General features: G+C 40.9%; 2 protein-coding genes across 14 annotated transcripts; one reads left to right on the top strand and one right to left on the bottom strand.

Annotated features, from left to right (window-relative positions):
* The first annotated feature begins 613 nt into the window (after positions 1 to 613).
* On the top strand, positions 614 to 15,690 carry ATP7 (copper-transporting ATPase 1). Of its 12 annotated transcripts, none has more exons than XM_076367911.1 (15): positions 614 to 742; positions 1,208 to 1,277; positions 1,553 to 1,607; positions 8,264 to 8,685; positions 9,038 to 9,330; positions 9,943 to 10,164; positions 10,240 to 10,469; positions 10,562 to 10,751; positions 10,817 to 11,050; positions 11,142 to 12,012; positions 12,093 to 12,679; positions 12,752 to 12,955; positions 13,031 to 13,251; positions 13,326 to 13,490; positions 14,644 to 15,690. In XM_076367911.1, the coding sequence occupies exons 2-15, from the start codon at positions 1,214 to 1,216 to the stop codon at positions 14,774 to 14,776; spliced, it is 3,891 nt and encodes a 1,296-aa protein (XP_076224026.1). In that variant the 5' UTR covers positions 614 to 742; positions 1,208 to 1,213; the 3' UTR covers positions 14,777 to 15,690. The 12 variants fall into 12 exon arrangements, with proteins under 12 accessions (XP_076224026.1, XP_076224025.1, XP_031827143.2 ...); XM_076367910.1 differs by having other exon boundaries at positions 676 to 826; XM_031971276.2 differs by lacking the exon at positions 614 to 742 and adding an exon at positions 4,514 to 5,176 and having other exon boundaries at positions 1,243 to 1,277.
* LOC116424640 (uncharacterized) lies at positions 15,415 to 17,574 on the bottom strand. 2 transcript variants are annotated; one of them, XM_031971297.2, is made up of 3 exons: positions 17,167 to 17,574; positions 16,998 to 17,092; positions 15,415 to 16,917 (listed from the first exon to the last, which is right to left on the bottom strand). In XM_031971297.2, exons 2-3 carry the CDS (start codon positions 17,082 to 17,084, stop codon positions 15,829 to 15,831), a joined length of 1,176 nt encoding a protein of 391 aa, XP_031827157.2. In that variant the 5' UTR covers positions 17,085 to 17,092; positions 17,167 to 17,574; the 3' UTR covers positions 15,415 to 15,828. The 2 variants fall into 2 exon arrangements, with proteins under 2 accessions (XP_031827157.2, XP_031827156.2); XM_031971296.2 differs by having other exon boundaries at positions 16,998 to 17,097; positions 17,167 to 17,569.
* Between the last annotated feature and the right edge of the window lie 39 nt (positions 17,575 to 17,613).

The following is a 17,613-nucleotide window of genomic DNA, read 5'->3' as shown; positions in this document are numbered from 1 at the left end:
TATTGGTCGAAAGCGTAACACAAATCAACCAATCTGCGGGATGTTTTGGAAACTTCTTGCGCAGTAGTACTCAGCGGACTTAATCACATTTTACATTTCTCATTGGTATTTCAGTACAAAATTGAATTTTATCAAAACTCCTTTTGTTCGATAAATTTAAGTTTTATAAATTTATTTGTACCATCACTGCGTGGCAAAATATAATGACGCGTAAAGACAGTAGGAACTAAAATACTTGTAACTTTTCGATGTTAGTTTTCAATTTTACTTCGCGCATCCCAGAGTTCACATAAACCTTCAAAATTTATTCATCTTACTAAAGTGTCCTAATAAAGTGCCAGCGAGTGATTCAGAGTGTTACGAATGCGAACAGAAATCTATTGTTCCGTCGTTATCGCACCGACATGCGCGTATACAGTTCTTCATTACCCTACTCCGACTGTTTCCGTTTGGGTTTTCGACTCCCTGTTCTGACTTATCTAAAAATTACAAATTAAAAAGTTTAATACAACATTATCTCTGTGATCGAGATGTTAAGCGTCCTTGATAAGGATACTCGAGATATAAAACAGAGAAAGTTCTTAACCTAATTTTATGCCTTGGAAGCTTCTTTTCGCTTTCGATGTTTGTACGTGTATTTCTTGTTTGACCAATTCGGAGCAAAGTGTATCTCGAGAATTATTATTGTGATCTATGAGTGCAAAAGTTTTTACAAGTGATGTACTCTTTTCGATGGTACGTGGTACGTGTAAATCCATCGTTAACAAATCAAAACTTTTGTTAAATTATTCACATTAATGAAAATACTGGAATTTATTTGTGATTGGTATGTATTTACTTTCTCTACTGTATTTTTTTTTTTCGAACGAATAACATATTCATAACATATTAATATCGCGAATGAATAATATAAATTTCTGATCTAATTCTTTGTATTTGCAAAGACTTTGATTAATAAACACTATATTTTGTACATTCTTTACATGATTTTAGACAAAATTGAACATTAGGATTCATGAACATTCCAGTAGTGATTTACCATAGTCCATTATTCAGTTTTCTATTAGTTTTCTAGAAACATAACAATAACATATGACATACTTTAATTTCTTAAAATATATAAATAGTAACTAGCAAAACTTTGCTGTAATATGTCGCATCATATGCTTATATATAAGCACATCATATTTGTATTTTTATGTTATAGTGAACAATGGAAGTGACCAACACAAAGGAACTGTTAGAAGGTAACTGCCAAGGAGGAGAAACAAATGCGGGTACTTGGTATTTTCTTGAATAAGATCTACGTATTATAATTTGATTGCGCATGTTTATACATTTATGGCATGTGATCAACATGCAATCCGTGAAGGCTACATATCCTAATATGAAAACAAAATAATTAAAGAAATTTACACTTTGCTGCACTTCTGTTATAAACTTATATGAAGGAATGTTAATTTACGTAAACATATGCAGTTTACTTACAACAGATATATTTTCAACAGTCTATTCATATTACATACATACTTATAAAACATTTGTATTTCAGGACAAAGGGACAGGCCAATAAAAACAAGAGTAGAAACAGCAGCAACAGAAGATGGGTGAGTGATTGTTTCAAACATTATCATCGATAGCAAGAACAATAAGCTTTCATCAATCAAACAATAACATTCAGAATATTAATTTATTTTTAATCTTACAATCAAATTGAAACTCTGCTTGGAGCTGTTTACTCTTCAATGAACATTAGAAAATGATTGAGAAAGCTTGATATCTAGAATCTAAAATTACAGCTATACCGATTAAACTCTGCCGTGGTGAGCGTCCGCCGCGTCTTATCGACATTAACTGATGTTTTATAATACACGGCAACGTATAACGATCATATTACAATGTACTATAACATTAGTAATTCCTTATCTACAAGTAAAGGCTCTTCCACAGCGAGACAGTCCGGAATTAACTTCAGCCGAACGTAGCGATGCACTTTCAATGGAGGAGTCAAATGCCTTAGTATCCCCGGTATTGTTATCGTCTTTATAATTGACATGGTTATCGGTAATCAACGAAGGTCGCGCGCAGTGTAACTGCGAAATTTCAATTTGCCGTTTATTCATTCTCGTTTCGAACGTCATCGGGTTTACATGGCGGAATAGAACATTGGGTTTTCAGAGTGCAGTGCCAGCAGCCGTAAGGGAATGCTCGTATATGCCTCTGCAATTAACACTAAAACTACCAGAGGGGTCAAATGACCCATGCCTGATGTCTTCTTTTCGCAATTATTAGAAAGGTAACAAATGTTTCTCTGAGAAATTATTAAAGAAATTCATTCAGCACTACGCAAATTGTAAATCAATTAAAGTCTGAAAAGATACACTCTTGGAGTTTCTATAGCGAAATTTTCAAAAGTCGATTGAAGTGCTCGGTAGTTTTAGTGTTAACGTACACGCCTTAACGCGCGGCTCGATTGAACTTAGTAAATGCACGATCGTAATTGCGAATCGGCGCGCCGAGAAAAGAACGGGAACGGGCAGGATGTTATTGGCTTATCGTGTTTCAAAATACATTGGCTCGACGTTCGCGGCGGCGTTATTTTCTAATGCAAACAAAAGCTAGATCGATTTTCGAAATTCGATCTCCGCCGATTGTTCGCTCGCTTCGAATCGCTCCTTCTGAACCGCGCTTCCTCCGGTTTTCGTTTCAGTGCGATTCCTGCCCGCCTTCCTAACGAGTTTGCTCGCGAAAATCATCAATGGGTTCCCGTATATTCTATACGCGTCTACGCGAACGATTTCGGTATACTCGAAGAACAATGTGAACGTTTCTCCTGAAAATTAACGTCCTCGATCGAATATATTCGAAGAGCAAATCGGAAACGCGCGAGAATCTTTTCAAGATTCTTCGAATCAGCCGTTAGTCGCGTTGGGGGTGTGCAGGGTAAAACGGTCAGCTGCTCGACGAGTGAAATTTCCATGGTCGAACTTGTAGCGGAGACTGTACGAATGTAATTACCACAAGTAATTACGCACGGTTCGAACGTATCATCAAACTTTACGACGCGATGCCCGTTCGTAACGTCGTGCGGACGTTTTACTCCGCTTGGAATTACACACGTCTGACTCCTATTCGGAATTTTGGGTAAGTTCATTCTCTAGAATTATCGTTGACTCGACTCCGAAGAGTGGACGAGATCTTTCAAACAGATTCACAATTTCTGGACACCGATTCGTCGAGAAACCCGTTGGAGTTTCGTTCGATCGGTTTCGCCGTGCTCGTGGCAACGTGATCGCGCATAACGTTACAGGTTTTTGGATTTAACACATCGCACCAAGTCCCGGGTGTTGGATAGACACCAGAAACACGGAAACTTCGCGTTAATAATCGATTTTACCATTTTTCCCATTCTTTCCTCGACGGTAGTCGTGATTTACCGTTGAAATCGCGCGCCTCGCAGGAGGTGAGTCATCCGAAATTACGGCTTAGGATGTATCTTGTTGCGTTTAATGACACAGGCAACGTTACAAAATAACAGATGTTGCGTACAATGGAACAAACGTTACGATAATGATGCCACTTTGTCGCGATGGCTCCGTTTCCCGAGATTTCCGTTGAACTTTCCTCGTCGCGGAGTTAGAGACTCTCCGAAGCGAAGTTTTTCGCGTAAATTCGTTCGCTCCGAAAACGACGGAGATATTTTAGGTTCCGGTGTTAGACGACCCACCCTGTATATGGAACTGGAGCACTCCTTTCTCTCTCGTCCACGTGATACACGGCGAGACCATTCTCTCAGGTGTATCTAAATAGTTCCGTCGAAACGCCGGTTCCCGCGACAGTTTCTACCTGTTGAACACGTCCCGTTCTCGCGTTCGCCGTTCTCCCGCGCGCGTCGCGCTACCGATTGTTCGGTTATCGTTAAACAAATTCATATTGAAAGTGATTTACTCGAAAACCGAAGGGAAAGAGGCAGGATAGTGAAGATAGTGAAGAATTCCTTGAAAGCAATTACAATACGTAAGCTCACTGATGATGTTCAGTGAGAACGCTTAATAATCCGAGTAAGTCGATACCAGCGCGATCCAAGAATTCTGATTAATCGGTGTTCCCGTTTATCTTCGCTACGAAGGACCAAGATTTCCGCAGCACGAACCGGGACGAAAAGTTGGATCGATCGCGAGACGAAAGAACGGTTACAACGAGACGCGTGTCTCTTCCCACGATACTTTCGAATTAATCCGAGCCGGTGCAATCTAGCCGCGATACTATTATCGATGAATAAAATCCTCGCGTCGCTCGTTTCATTTTTGTGAAAGTGCCGCTGCCGGCAGCCGTTCAACTGCACGCTGAAACGGAACACAATTTCAGTATGTTCGGTGAATTCTAATCTGCTCCTCGAGCGCTCAAGGTAACAACGCCTTAGAGTTGTAGCAACTAGACTACCAAGCAGAAGAAATCTACGATTATCTCGATGGAAAGCATCGATCGCTAAAGGATTTCCGTTCGTTTCAAGCCGATCCCAAAAATCGGACGTTTCATACGTGACAACCTAATAGACCAAGACACTCTCGATAAACGGTTGCAACAAGAGAGGACCGAGAAGCTCCGTCGACTCCAAGCATCACGATAAATCGACGTATCATCGAAGTATCCTCTCGTCCATCGAGTAGCTCCGAGATCGAACAGAGGCAGCTAGAAACGAACGCTGAGCACCGAGCGATCGTGTCGTTCCTGTGTTTGCCATGTGATGCAAAGTTGCAGGAATTAATCGGAGACACGAGGCACCAGGCGAAACAAACGGTAGACTTTGTTTCCCTCGAAAATGCCTTAAGCCTTCAACCAGACAGTTGACTCTGCTTCGAGGATTCGATAACGAGTGGCACTCCGCGGATAAGTCGTGCTCGCGTCGTCTATTTTCCTCCGTTGGTTGGTTCCGGCATCATCGTCCTCGTCACCGTCCTCGATTACGCGATAACGAATCGGTGTTGAGTAATTCGGCTCACAAGCGTCTAGATACCTGGCTGATAATGGATCGGACTAGGATTACAAGGTACGCCGTGCCGCTGGTGCACCGAGCGAAATCCGCGGGCCGCACTTTGCTCAGCATCCGAGGAGGATTCTCTTCCTGGTCGCGGGCTCGCGAGGTCGCCGAGGACGAGGGCAGGAAGCTGATCGGGTTAGTAGCTTGCTTCTGAACGCGATTCAAGGATCCGTCGAAAGTAACCGAGTTGCCCCGACGAACGATTCGACCGAGTTTCGGTGCAGCTGGAAAAGAATTTTTGGTCCGGTTGGGTCGGACGGGTTGGACGAGCTTTCGCTCGCAGCTCTGTCGCGTTCTCCTCGCCGCGTAGACGTCTTCGGACGTGTCCTCTCCGGTTTACACGCTCAGCGCGTCCACCGAATTTCCAAGCAAGAACCCGGTAGAAATTCTAACGAATTGACGCGTAGGACCGCGGCACGTGAATCTCCGCGAAAGTGCCGCAGGCAGAAAGTGTGACGAGTCGATTCTCGAATCTCCTTTTCTCCCGCCGCGCGTCCGGTTTCTCCGGAAGATCTCCGGCGATCTTTTTCATTTCTTACGAACTAATGAACCGTTGGTGTTTTTTCAGTAAAATGTATGTAGCACTCGATTTCATTTGCGAGAGGATGAATTTCGAGTGGAAGATTTAGATACAGGGTGGATCGAGTCTAGAAAATTGACTCCGAGAGTCGAGCGCGAAGCGAAGCGACTCGCGCAACGAAAAATCCAGCTGCGTGTGCAACGGCTGTTAGGGTATCGGTTTAGGTGCCGTGAGCAAGAGAACCGAGCAGCAACCGCGAACCGATACGCGATTACATGAGTTATCAGTCGGCCGCTGATATCAATTCGAGTCGAGCACACGGCCGCGCGGCTCGCGTTCACGAATCACCGGAACCGCTTCGCTTTCGAGGAACGTGATCCGACGCGGTCACGGAACGCCGGAATCGTCACGGTGAATCGAGTACCCGTGAAGTCGAGATTTTTCTCGCCGAAACGTGCCCGATAAACACGCGAACGAGCCTCCTTTCGTTTCGCGTCATCGCCCCACGTACGTTTCGGCCGTTCTCGCGACGTCATTCACAGAAACATTCAGACAGAAATCGCCGGGGACTTCCTGGATGACTGTACTTGCCGGTTCCGTGATCTTCTCACGATCGGAATGATACTTTAACGCTAGAACTGCCGAGCAATTAATACGGTCGACACGCGAGTCGCTCGGAAGCCAATGCGGTTCGGTCCAGAAAACGAATCGAGAAAATTCATGCTCCGTGTAATCCTTATGGAAATGGTAATCGATTTTTCTCGGTTTCTTCGGATGTTCGTTATACTCGAGTGAAACTAGTTTCAAAATCACTCACTTAATATTCTTAAAATACCAATAATTGAAACAAGAGATAAGGAAACTTTAGTCGCTTGAATTGAACTCTGACGCATCTTCTCGATCAGAAATATTTCCTCTGACGTTCTCAGCAATAGGAAATCCGCTAACGAGGAAACCTATCGAACCAGAATTGCAGAAAATTATGAAACTTCGCGTAAGTGGAGTAAGTCCAGTCTAATACACGGTTATTCTTTGTTCGTGTCCAACGTCAGTTTTAGGGGATGAAAGGACCCTCGAAGAAAATGAGGGATTTAGTTTATCGTAACTCCCGGGGTCGATAAGCTTCCTTGTAAATAGATTCGAATATCGCGCAGCGTTCCTAGACGTTTCTATCTCGGAACGACCGATTAAAACGAATTTCGCGTCATCGGACTGGATAGCGATACGTCCGTCGGTTTCGCAATCGAATTATTGCCGGTTTTTCTGCAATCGTGACGGAAACACGTCCGAAAGAGTTTTCATCTTGGAACAGTCGACGTTGCATCGCGATGTACTCGAGAATGGCGGACGAAAGCAGGCAGCTCTTGATAGAGAAATCTCACGAGGAGATGGAGGATTTCTGGTAAGCTTCGGTTGGGCCATCTTCGGCCGCGATAACGCTCCGATTCAATTTGAACGCGAAACAAGTGTATCTTAACGACCTTCTGCGGACGAATGTCGACACTAAATCGCAAACAGATGATTGAATTACTCGAACAAACAACATAAAGATACAGAAAAGCTCGTGAAGCAGCCCTTTAGTTCGTTGTCGGCCGATGATAATTATAATGATCGCGATCAACGTTGAAGCGAGTCGCCTCGAGTGTTGTTGGAATCTATTAATTGGATCTACGTATATAATTCCTATGAACCGAACAATATTCTCGCGATAAAACGAAAAGAACAGTTGAGATTGATGGGCGATGAGAGAGGAAGGTCGCAATCTTGGTTGTTTGCGCAGCTCTGCGTTGCAGCTGATTACATATTCGAAATTCGTTTGGATACTGCGAATTTACAGCGTTCGTTAACATTCGAGCCGACGAACAGACGAACGCAGCAGGAAGTAAACGCGTTTCCACGATTATTCGCCGCCACTTTCGCGATAACGGCTCGCCGAGGCTCGAAACCTTGCCCGATAATGAGCTATTTTTTTCTTTTATAGGAAACTACCGATAACCATTCGCGCTCGTCGCGGACAATACACGGAGAGCGAAACAACGTTCCCAATATTCGTGGTTTCCGGTTAGAAATTTCAAAGAGGATCGAAACTTCTCGAACTCGTTAGAGTACAAATGATCGAGCCACGTAATCGCGAACTGAAAGAACGGTGATTAACGCTGGAACTACCGAGTGGCTCGAAATCAGCCTGATCTCTTGCTTCGTTAGAAAAGAAGCGGAGGAACTTGGAGAAGTTCAACCCTTTCTCTCGAATTCTCCCTGCAGCTCTGATCGAGAGATTTCGTTCGTCTTCCTCGGAGAACAAACGAGAACTGTATAGTTTAACCCTTTCAGTGTCGGACGACGATATATCGATAATAATATACATTTTGTTTTGAATTATGTAAATATCATTTTTAGTTTGGTTTTTACGAGCTTCTCCCCAAATCTTAATAAATTCGTCCGGTTATCTTCGCACAGGCACCCGTTTTTCGCCCGGCACTAAAAGGGTTAAAACACGATGACACTGAAAGACAATTACTGCCGTGCGCCGATGACAATCGCCGGTGGTATTGAAAGGGTTAACTACCTAGTAGTTCCAGCGTTAATCAGAAGTCCAATTTCAAGCTTACTCTTTATCGCCGCTCGCTCGCGGACATCGTGTTCGTTCGCGTAATAAAGATAAATCGTAACGATTAACCAGATGATGGACGCACAATGCGCAGGGATGGCGATGACGACGACGCCGACTTCGAAGGCACGACGCATTCGGTCCGCGTGCCCCGCTCCGGGGATATTGAAGATTCCTCGAATGCCGCGACGGTGAGGGTCAATATCGAGGGTATGCGGTGTCAGAGTTGCGTGAAGAACATCGAGGGAACGGTGGCCGGCCGACCCGAGGTCCTCGCCGTGAAAGTCCTGCTGGAGGAGAAGACCGCCTACATCGACTACAAGCCAGACGAGATTACTCCCGCCGAACTGCTCGAAGCCATAGAGGACATGGGGTTCGTCGCGTCGCTATCGAAAGACCAGGCTGACCCTTCGAAGGAGGCCGACCTGCGAGCCGACCAGCTGGAACCGTCGGTCAGCGCTTGCAGCATACACGTCGACGGCATGACTTGCATGTCCTGCGTGAAGACCATTACGGGTACGGGCAATTCCCTTTCAATGATGAATGAGCCGCTCATCGGGCAAACCTGTTCTGTCGAATTCTTCGAATTTTTTCAGGTTTTACCGGTTCATTGACTAGCTTTTCATGTTTAAAATCAGTCTTATTATTATTTTGCTTAGCACGTGGCGAGTCTTTTGGCCACGCAACACTTGCAATAAGACTGGTTTTGTTTTGTTCGGTTGCGAGAATATTTGATAGCGATAAGCTGCAATTACGTTGACTGAGCTAGGCTTGATAAGTCGACATTCATATTCCGTAGTTGAGAGACAGAGTTTCTGGCTGTCCGTTTTATGAAATAAAATCGTTAACCAGTCGTATTCCCTTGCAGGTGTTTTATCGGAGAAGCCAGGGATAAGCGAGGTGAACGTTAGTCTAGAAGACAAGGAAGCGAAGGTAGTCTACAACGGGAACGATCTAACGGCGGAGCAAATAGCTGAATCCATAGAAGACATGGGCTTCAACGCGTTCGTGAAGGAAGTAAACGGCAGGGTCCTTGAAACCAAGCTGGACACGCCGTCGAAGAACAATAATGTAGCGAACGGAGAGGTCGCGCCGCAAATGAACGGCGCTGGAGACGTGAAAATAGAGTCCCAAGTAGCCAAATGTTACCTGCATATCACGGTAAATATCCCGTGTCGGCAATTAATCGTATTAACCGTGCGATTCGTCGAGCCAGAATTCTTTGTTCTTCGATGCACGTAGGCGTTATGTAATTTCCCAAACCGACTGGCCGCGAGAATCGTTACAAGGAAGTAAAATGGTCGGTCTATTTAAATAGATTGCTTGAACGTATCGATCACGTATACCACGAGTTGTCAACGGGTCAAAAAAGTAGACACAGCGATAAGACAAATGGTTTCCATTAAACACAAAAGAATCGTCCTTCGATTCTACAGAAAGATTCCACTGCGCTTGGCTGCGTTTACCTTTTTGAATAATTTTCCAATGCATTCGTGAACCGTAAACAGCGTTGATAAAGTTGTTGACACGTCGAGCGCTGCTGACTTGCGAGTTGCTTGAACGTAATTCTAACAATGTCAAGTCTTCGTTGTGAAGGACTAAGTTGCGGCGGACAACGCGTTAATTCACGACTGTTCACGGTCCGATTTGATCGTCGAATCTCGAATGCGTGTACGACACACAAAACACGCGTCCTCGAGTTTCCGTGTATCGCGTCTCGCGGTTGACAATGCGTTCACGCTTTGACGCCGAGTATCGATTCATTTTCTAAAGGGAATGACCTGCGCTTCCTGTGTTGCTGCCATAGAGAAACATTGTAAAAAGTTGTACGGCGTGAACAGCATCTTGGTGGCACTGATGGCCGCCAAGGCGGAGATCACGTATGACCCGGATAAAATAAGGGCGGTCGACATCGCCTCCAGCATATCCGAGTTGGGCTTCCCCACCACGCTGATCGAGGAGCCGGGGAGCGGGGAGGGAGAGATAGAACTGAAAGTAAGGGTCTTTCGCCGAGAGGAAGCGCGATGAAATTTAATCTGTTTGTACGAAATTTAATTATCCGATGATCAGATCGCAGGGATGACGTGCGCGTCGTGCGTCAATAAAATAGAATCGACCGTGAAGAAGCTGGCTGGCGTTCATTCGGCCGCGGTCGCGTTGGCCACTCAGCGAGGCAAATTCAAGTTCGACGTGGAGAGAATTGGCCTCAGGGACATCGTCGAATGCATCAACCAGTTAGGCTTCACCGCGACGGTAATTAGCAATAAAGACAAGGAGAACCGAGACTATTTGGATCAGAGGTATGCACGGTAACCCGTGTTAACTGAAGCTTGGGAAACAATAGAATCGAGTGTGATATAATTATATAATTATGTTCTGTTTGTTTTCATAGAGAAGAGATAAAGAAATGGCGAACGGCATTCTTGGTGTCTCTGATATTCGGCATACCGTGCATGCTGGCCATGACGTACTTCATGGTGGTTATGTCCGTTGGCGAGAAGTCGCACGAGGACATGTGCTGCGTGGTACCTGGTCTCTCCTGGGAGAACTTACTACTTTTTATATTTTCTACACCGGTGCAGGTAATTGTCAACATCCTTCCATGTAGCTTTGAGCATTCGTTTGTTAATTGGAATGATACTCGCAGTTCTTTGGCGGTTGGCACTTTTACGTCCAAGCGTACAAAGCTCTGAAACATGGCTCGACAAACATGGACGTCCTGATTTCGATGACCACCACGATATCTTACTTGTACTCGGTGGCGGTGCTCGCTGCGGCCATGATAATGCAAGCGCACGTTAGTCCTTTAACGTTTTTCGACACTCCGCCGATGTTGCTGGTCTTCATCAGTTTAGGAAGATGGCTGGAGCACGTTGCAAAGGTGCGAACAGTTTTCAGAAAATCATGTTTCTTGGATCGCCTCGCACGGTTCCAATTGCAAGTAGAATAACAAAGGTGTACAACTCTTTCAGGGCAAGACCTCAGAAGCATTGTCAAAGTTATTGTCCCTGAAAGCAACGGACGCAGTCTTAGTCACTTTAGGTCCCAACAATGAAATACTGTCCGAACGATTGATCAATATAGATCTGGTGCAGCGTGGGGACGTGTTAAAAGTATTTCAAGGTGCTAAGGTACCGGTGGATGGTAGGGTGCTCTCGGGACATTCGACGTGCGACGAGAGTCTGATCACCGGAGAAAGTATGCCGGTACCGAAAAAGAAGGGCTCGGTGGTGATCGGTGGCTCGATCAATCAGAACGGTCCGTTATTGATCACCGCGACGCATACGGGCGAGCACACGACGCTCGCACAAATCGTTCGTTTAGTCGAAGAAGCGCAAACGAATAAAGCGCCTATTCAGCACTTAGCCGATAAGATTGCAGGATACTTCATTCCCATGGTGATCGTCGTGTCCATAGTGACTTTAATTATTTGGATAATAGTAGGGCATGTAAATATAGACAAATTGCCGATTTCGCACAACGATCAGATCAATAAACACGGCATGAACAGAGAAGAGATTATATTTCAGTACGCTTTCCGGAGCGCCCTGTCCGTGTTAGCGATCGCCTGTCCATGCGCGTTAGGTCTGGCCACACCGACCGCCGTTATGGTCGGTACCGGAGTCGGAGCGCTGAACGGGATTTTGATCAAAGGTGCCGAACCCTTGGAAAATGCGCACAAAGTCAAGTGCATCGTGTTTGACAAAACGGGCACGATAACGCACGGAGTGCCAATGGTGACAAAAATAGGTCTGTTTGTAGATGAGAAAGTCTGTTCTTTAGCGAAATTTTTAGTTATCATTTGCACGGCGGAGACTAACAGCGAGCACCCAATCGCATCTGGTAAGCTTCCTTTAAAAAATGATTTCGATGTCTTCGTACGATTAAAAGAGATCGCTATTGTACCGTTACGCTTCTTTCAGCAATCGTCCGTTACGTGAAAGGGACTGTCGGTTCCGAGTCAACCGGAAAGTGTTCGAATTTTCAAGCGGTCGCTGGGTGCGGTCTCAAGTGCAAAGTGTCCCACATAGAAAGCACTTTGGCCGAGGCTATGAAGTCCGAGAAAATCGTTAACTATACGAATCATGCTAAGAAGTTGTCTTCCGGAACGTACAATTTGAACGACGTGTCGATTGACGCCGTGACAATCGCCAGCGCCAGTCAAGAAAGGCAAAATCTGAACTTGGAACTATTGCTGAGTCCTGACTCCCACGGTGATAAAGTCAACACCGAAGATGCGTATGAGATATGCATTGGCAATAGAGAGTGGATGCGACGGAACGCTGTAAATATACCTCCAGAGGTGGACATGCGAATGACCGGCGAGGAAGACTTGGGTCACACGGCAGTTTTAGCTGCAGTGAATAATGTCTTAGTAGCAATGATCAGCGTGGCTGACACGGTCAAGCCGGAAGCACATTTAGCAATTTATACACTGAAGAAAATGGGTTTAGAAGTGATACTTTTAACAGGGGATAACAGGAAGACTGCTGCTTCTATCGCTAGACAGGTGAGTACATGAAAGTGTGGAAATTTATTCATTCTCTCCCGCAAAGTTTCAACGTTAACTGTAAATATTCAGGTTGGTATCACCAGGGTATTCGCGGAAGTGTTACCTTCGCACAAGGTTGCAAAAATTCAACGACTGCAAGACCAAGGCTGGAGAGTCGCCATGGTAGGGGATGGCGTCAACGATAGTCCTGCTCTTGCGCAATCGGATGTTGGTATCGCGATAGCTTCCGGTACAGACGTTGCCGTAGAAGCTGCTGATGTAGTTCTCATGCGAGTGAGTTATAGCAGTTTCTTTTCCAGACAATCTGTCCACAAACTCTAGTGTCCTGACGTATTCGAATTTCCACAGAACGATCTTCTGGATGTCATTGCATGCCTGGATCTGTCGAGGAAAACGGTTCGTCGAATAAGGCTGAATTTCCTTTTCGCCAGTATTTACAATTTATTAGGTATCCCTATAGCGGCTGGAATATTTAGTTCTTTTGGATTCTTTTTACAACCCTGGATGTCTTCAGCGGCCATGGCTTTAAGTTCCGTGTCTGTAGTTGGAAGTTCTTTACTGTTAAAATTGTAAGTGTCGAATGGAAGCGAATACTTGATGGAAATAGGGAAAAATAAATCAATATTTTCTGATCTGTTTCTAGGTATCGTAAACCAACAAAAGCTAGTTTAGAAACCGCCGAATATTTAACAGCGGTACGCGCCCACACCACGGCAAGAATGATAGATCTGGACGCGATATCACTTCACCGTGGTTTGGACGATTCAGTAATGCCGATTATGCATAGATCTACCTCGACGTTGTCCAGGTATGCACATACGACTACTATGCTTTCAAAGTACGTGCGAAACTGTAATAATCCCACTGCTTGACGGAGTTACAGTAAAATGATTGTAACACCAAAGAACGTTGTTATCTCTTTAATTGTAACTATATAATAATAAGGTGTCGGCTTTCTTTGACCTTTCACGCTTGTTTTTTTTTCTTTATTTGCATTTTTAATACTGTAGTGTACTAACAAAGGCCGGTATAAAGTCGTTAAAGTCGCTAATCAAAAATTGTATATAAAAGTACTAACTTAATTGTAATGTAATTAACAATTTAAAGAGCATATTTCTATGACTATAAAAAATTAGAATGTCTCGCGGGCAAATAAAACAGGCTGTGAACTTAAAATTACTCTGCACAAGTAATATTCGTAATGTAATATAAATATACTAAATAACAAGACTGAATAAAAAAAATTGAATCAGAGAGAGAATATGTTAAAATGTAGTACAACTGTTTAAGAATTGTAAGTAATTTGCAGGAAAGATTTATGCAATAGTGTTTTGAATCTTAACAAATTGTAAATATTGTACTAAATGTAAATAGGTACTGTGATATTAAAGAAAAGACGGGTACTCTTATTAGTATTGTACAACTGTTTCAATTATTGTATGAAGAGATTTTGTAAATAAATACTGACAATTTTTTAATGGATACATTCTGCGCTAGACGTACTACCTCATCCTCGAAGAAAGCTTTCCCTGATTATTGGTTTGTATACTCTTTTGCATGTTTATGCAATATTTATTTTCGTTCACATATATGTGTTGATTTGACATTTTTTTTCAAACTTCATAATGCTACAGCAATAGTTATGAAGATGCAGTTTATATATTTCTCAACATATTGTAAAAAAAGTTCTCCTTGTTTACAGTATTTTCTTTATTTTCTTTATTTTAACAGTGTATTTGCTTTAATTTGCTTCCAGTAGCTTCAAGTAGTATTGATGTGTAAAGTGGGCTGTAACTAATTCAGCTATTAATTTCGTAGCTAATACAATCTAGAAAAATATATTACTTCTAATAACAACTTTTGTGTTAAACAAGGTAATGTATATTTTAATCCATCTAACATTATTTTAACTGTCGTTCAATTATTTTAATGACTTCTTTTATACAAAAATTCAATTACAGGTTATTCGGAAGATCAAAAGACGACATTGAGGGTCGACTTCTCGGTGAGGATATAGACGAAATTGATTTAGTATCGGATTTTTCCGGTTATCGCAAAACCGTAAAGGACCATACAAACATAACTCCTTTATAATTTGTAAGAATATATTTTTTTTTATTTTTAACTTATACAGACGTACATTCTTCGCTAATAATGCGATGATTTAAATCGTAACAAAATTAACATGTTTAAAAACAGAATTTTTCTAACATTGAAGATAAAAGATACAGGGGTGTTATGAAACAGAAGAATGGTACTTGCATACATTAATAATCCATCCCTTTCTACGTGAATTACATTATTAGTATTGTGATATTTATGTTTATAGTTATTTAGAAAGACATGTCTGATAATATTTTCTTTTACAATACCTTTTTTACTTAATGCATTTTACGCTAAGAATGCAGTCACTAATTTATAAAAATGAGAATGCCTTGTTATATTTAAATACAAAAGAAAGTATCATAAATATTGTTATTCTGATAAAAAGTTTATGAGGGACCATGGTTTGGTTCAAATATATGTACAAGACTTAAAACACACTGACAGTTTACCGCAACAGAATATACATTTTTATGTTGAAAAACATACTTTTTATAAGTACATAATAGCAGATATTTTATATTTACCTAAATTCTAGTTCAAAATTTTAAGTATATTATATTATGCGGTATTTACAAGTAAAAATTATAGACTGACAAATCTGTTTTCATAATCATGATCAGCTGCACTTTTTATCTGTCATAAATAATTTTACAGTTAGAAGATAATTTTTATGAGAATGTTAACTAATATATTTATAAACTAAAACATGTAATTGTGTACAGCACCTTTTACATACACATGTTCATTTGTTTTGTATTAAAAATGTATATTAAAATATTTTTAAAGTTTGCTAAAAGAAAAGATTAAATTTATGTATATACTTATATTTTTTGTGCCACATCTTTACTATAAAGCTGTATATTAATGTATAGTAAATATTTTATACAGACAGATATGATAAACTTATTTTAATTAATATTATCATTTTTCACCTTTTGTGAAAACCTTAAAAGAATAAAAGCTCAATACAAAATACGAATTTGATATAAACTCAAATTACAAATGTTAAATAGTTACAATACTAAGATGCCTTAAATATATTAATCAACAATACTTGTAGAAGATGAAAGAAGTGAATTTATGTCGGGAATAGAATTATCTGATACAGAAGATAAATGTGAAGAGTTAGCATAAAAATTCTGTTTAATGTGGGTACTATTATTAATAGTATCATAATCATTATTCATCACAGGGTATACAGTTTCATGGACACTTGTATTGAAAATATTTTGTTCTTCTGCATTTTTTGTACTGTAATACCATTCCAACTTAATGATTTCAGGAACATGAATTAAATGTTCACTTTGACTTACTTGATAATTATTATTTCCTTCTGTTAAAGACATACTGTTATCCCACTTTTGTACATGAAAATCAGTATACATATTTGGATTCTGTGGTGCATCAAAATGTATTGGAGGATAGTTTTCACTCTGCTGTGAATTCTCAGTGATGTCTACAAAATTTTCATATTGGTAACTACGTTGTTCTTCTGGATAAATATTTTCTGTATTTGCCATATTTCTTGGAAAATAATCTCCTTGTATATTGGATATTTCATTAATGCAAAAGTTTGATCTTGATTCATCAATGTTTTGTGTATTGTTGAATATGTTTCTGTTACCGAATGATTGTGTATCACAATCTGTAAGTGTATGATTATAGTTTTTAATGTCTATACAACTTGATTGAATACAGTGGTATTTATCATCACTTCTATTGATCGTTTTTTCTGAATTAATTTCTTGTTGTTCGTATGAATTACATTCTAAGCTCTGCTGTGTTTGTAAACTGCAATTTATATTGTTAAGTGTGTCCCATTTGTTCTTTGAAAGGCTTTCAAATGGAGGCAAACTTTTATTTGGTTTATAATGACCATCATACTTGTATTTCGTAAACAGTATTCTTAATTCATCTTGTGTAAGTGTTGGGCAATGTAAGAGTTGTTTTGAGATTAAATTTAATTGTTCAATTCGGTAATCATACATTTCCTCATTCTGTTTCGAAGGCACATTCAAATTTTCAGAATTTTGCTGAGATTTCTTTGTATCTTTTAGTTCTAATATTCGTTTTGTACTTTGTTTTTGGTATTGCTGTGATAATTTACATTTTTTGTTCTTTCTAATGGACTGAAAATAAATAATTTCCATTACATTTCTAACCACCGAAATCGTCCACTTGTCAAGTAATATGTATTTTTATATCTTACCATGTTGTCAGTTGTGTCGGCATTGTTAACATTTTTGTTTTCAATAGCTTGTAACGGTACTTTTGATGGTCTCTTTCGTTTCATCATATTGATATCTAAACTACGGAGAAAATAATAAAAAATTGTAATATATATGATGTTTATAAATTTTTTATCGTAAATCAATTACCGATCTTGACACTACACGAACAAATATTGCGTAAATGAAGAGATTATGACGATCTAATGTTGAAAAAATGTATAAATTTTACAGATTCAACATTTATCTATATTTTTCGTGTCACGATTTTTCCGTCCTTTCTAAAGACGACTTGCTGTCCGAGTTTCAAAACGACCCACGTGAAGATCACTACTTCGAACTGACATGTTTATTTTTTTAAATGATCATCTTACTCGTTCGCAAGGACAAAATGTATAACATAAACAAAGCAAATATTGATTTTTAAGATCGTTCTAGATTCATCGAGATTTAATTTAGTCGGATATAATTTAGTGAAATTTCGATTCGATAGGATTCCATATGGAATAAAATCAACAGTCTTTTGTTTCCCCTATTAGTGTCACTATACATAATGATCATTTCTCTACTAATATCAGTGTAATCGTAGTTTTGTGT

This window comes from Nomia melanderi, chromosome 5, assembly GCF_051020985.1.
Source record: "Nomia melanderi isolate GNS246 chromosome 5, iyNomMela1, whole genome shotgun sequence".
Taxonomy (NCBI): Eukaryota; Metazoa; Arthropoda; class Insecta; order Hymenoptera; family Halictidae; genus Nomia; species Nomia melanderi.
Note: the sequence above shows the minus strand (reverse complement) of the source record. Positions and strands in the feature narration are given on the sequence as shown.

Bases quoted from the DNA above. Each gene is read 5' to 3' on its own strand.
- ATP7 (XM_031971272.2), top strand. From the start codon at position 2,262: ATGCCTGATGTCTTCTTTTCGCAATTATTAGAAAG. The intron at 10,752-10,816 runs GTAATTGTCAAC...TGATACTCGCAG, and splicing joins TATTTTCTACACCGGTGCAG to TTCTTTGGCGGTTGGCACTT. The intron at 12,956-13,030 runs GTGAGTTATAGC...GAATTTCCACAG, and splicing joins CTGATGTAGTTCTCATGCGA to AACGATCTTCTGGATGTCAT.
- LOC116424640 (XM_031971297.2), bottom strand. From the start codon at position 17,084: ATGATGAAACGAAAGAGACCATCAAAAGTACCGTTACAAGCTATTGAA. The intron at 16,918-16,997 runs GTAAGATATAAA...ATTTATTTTCAG, and splicing joins CCGACACAACTGACAACATG to TCCATTAGAAAGAACAAAAA.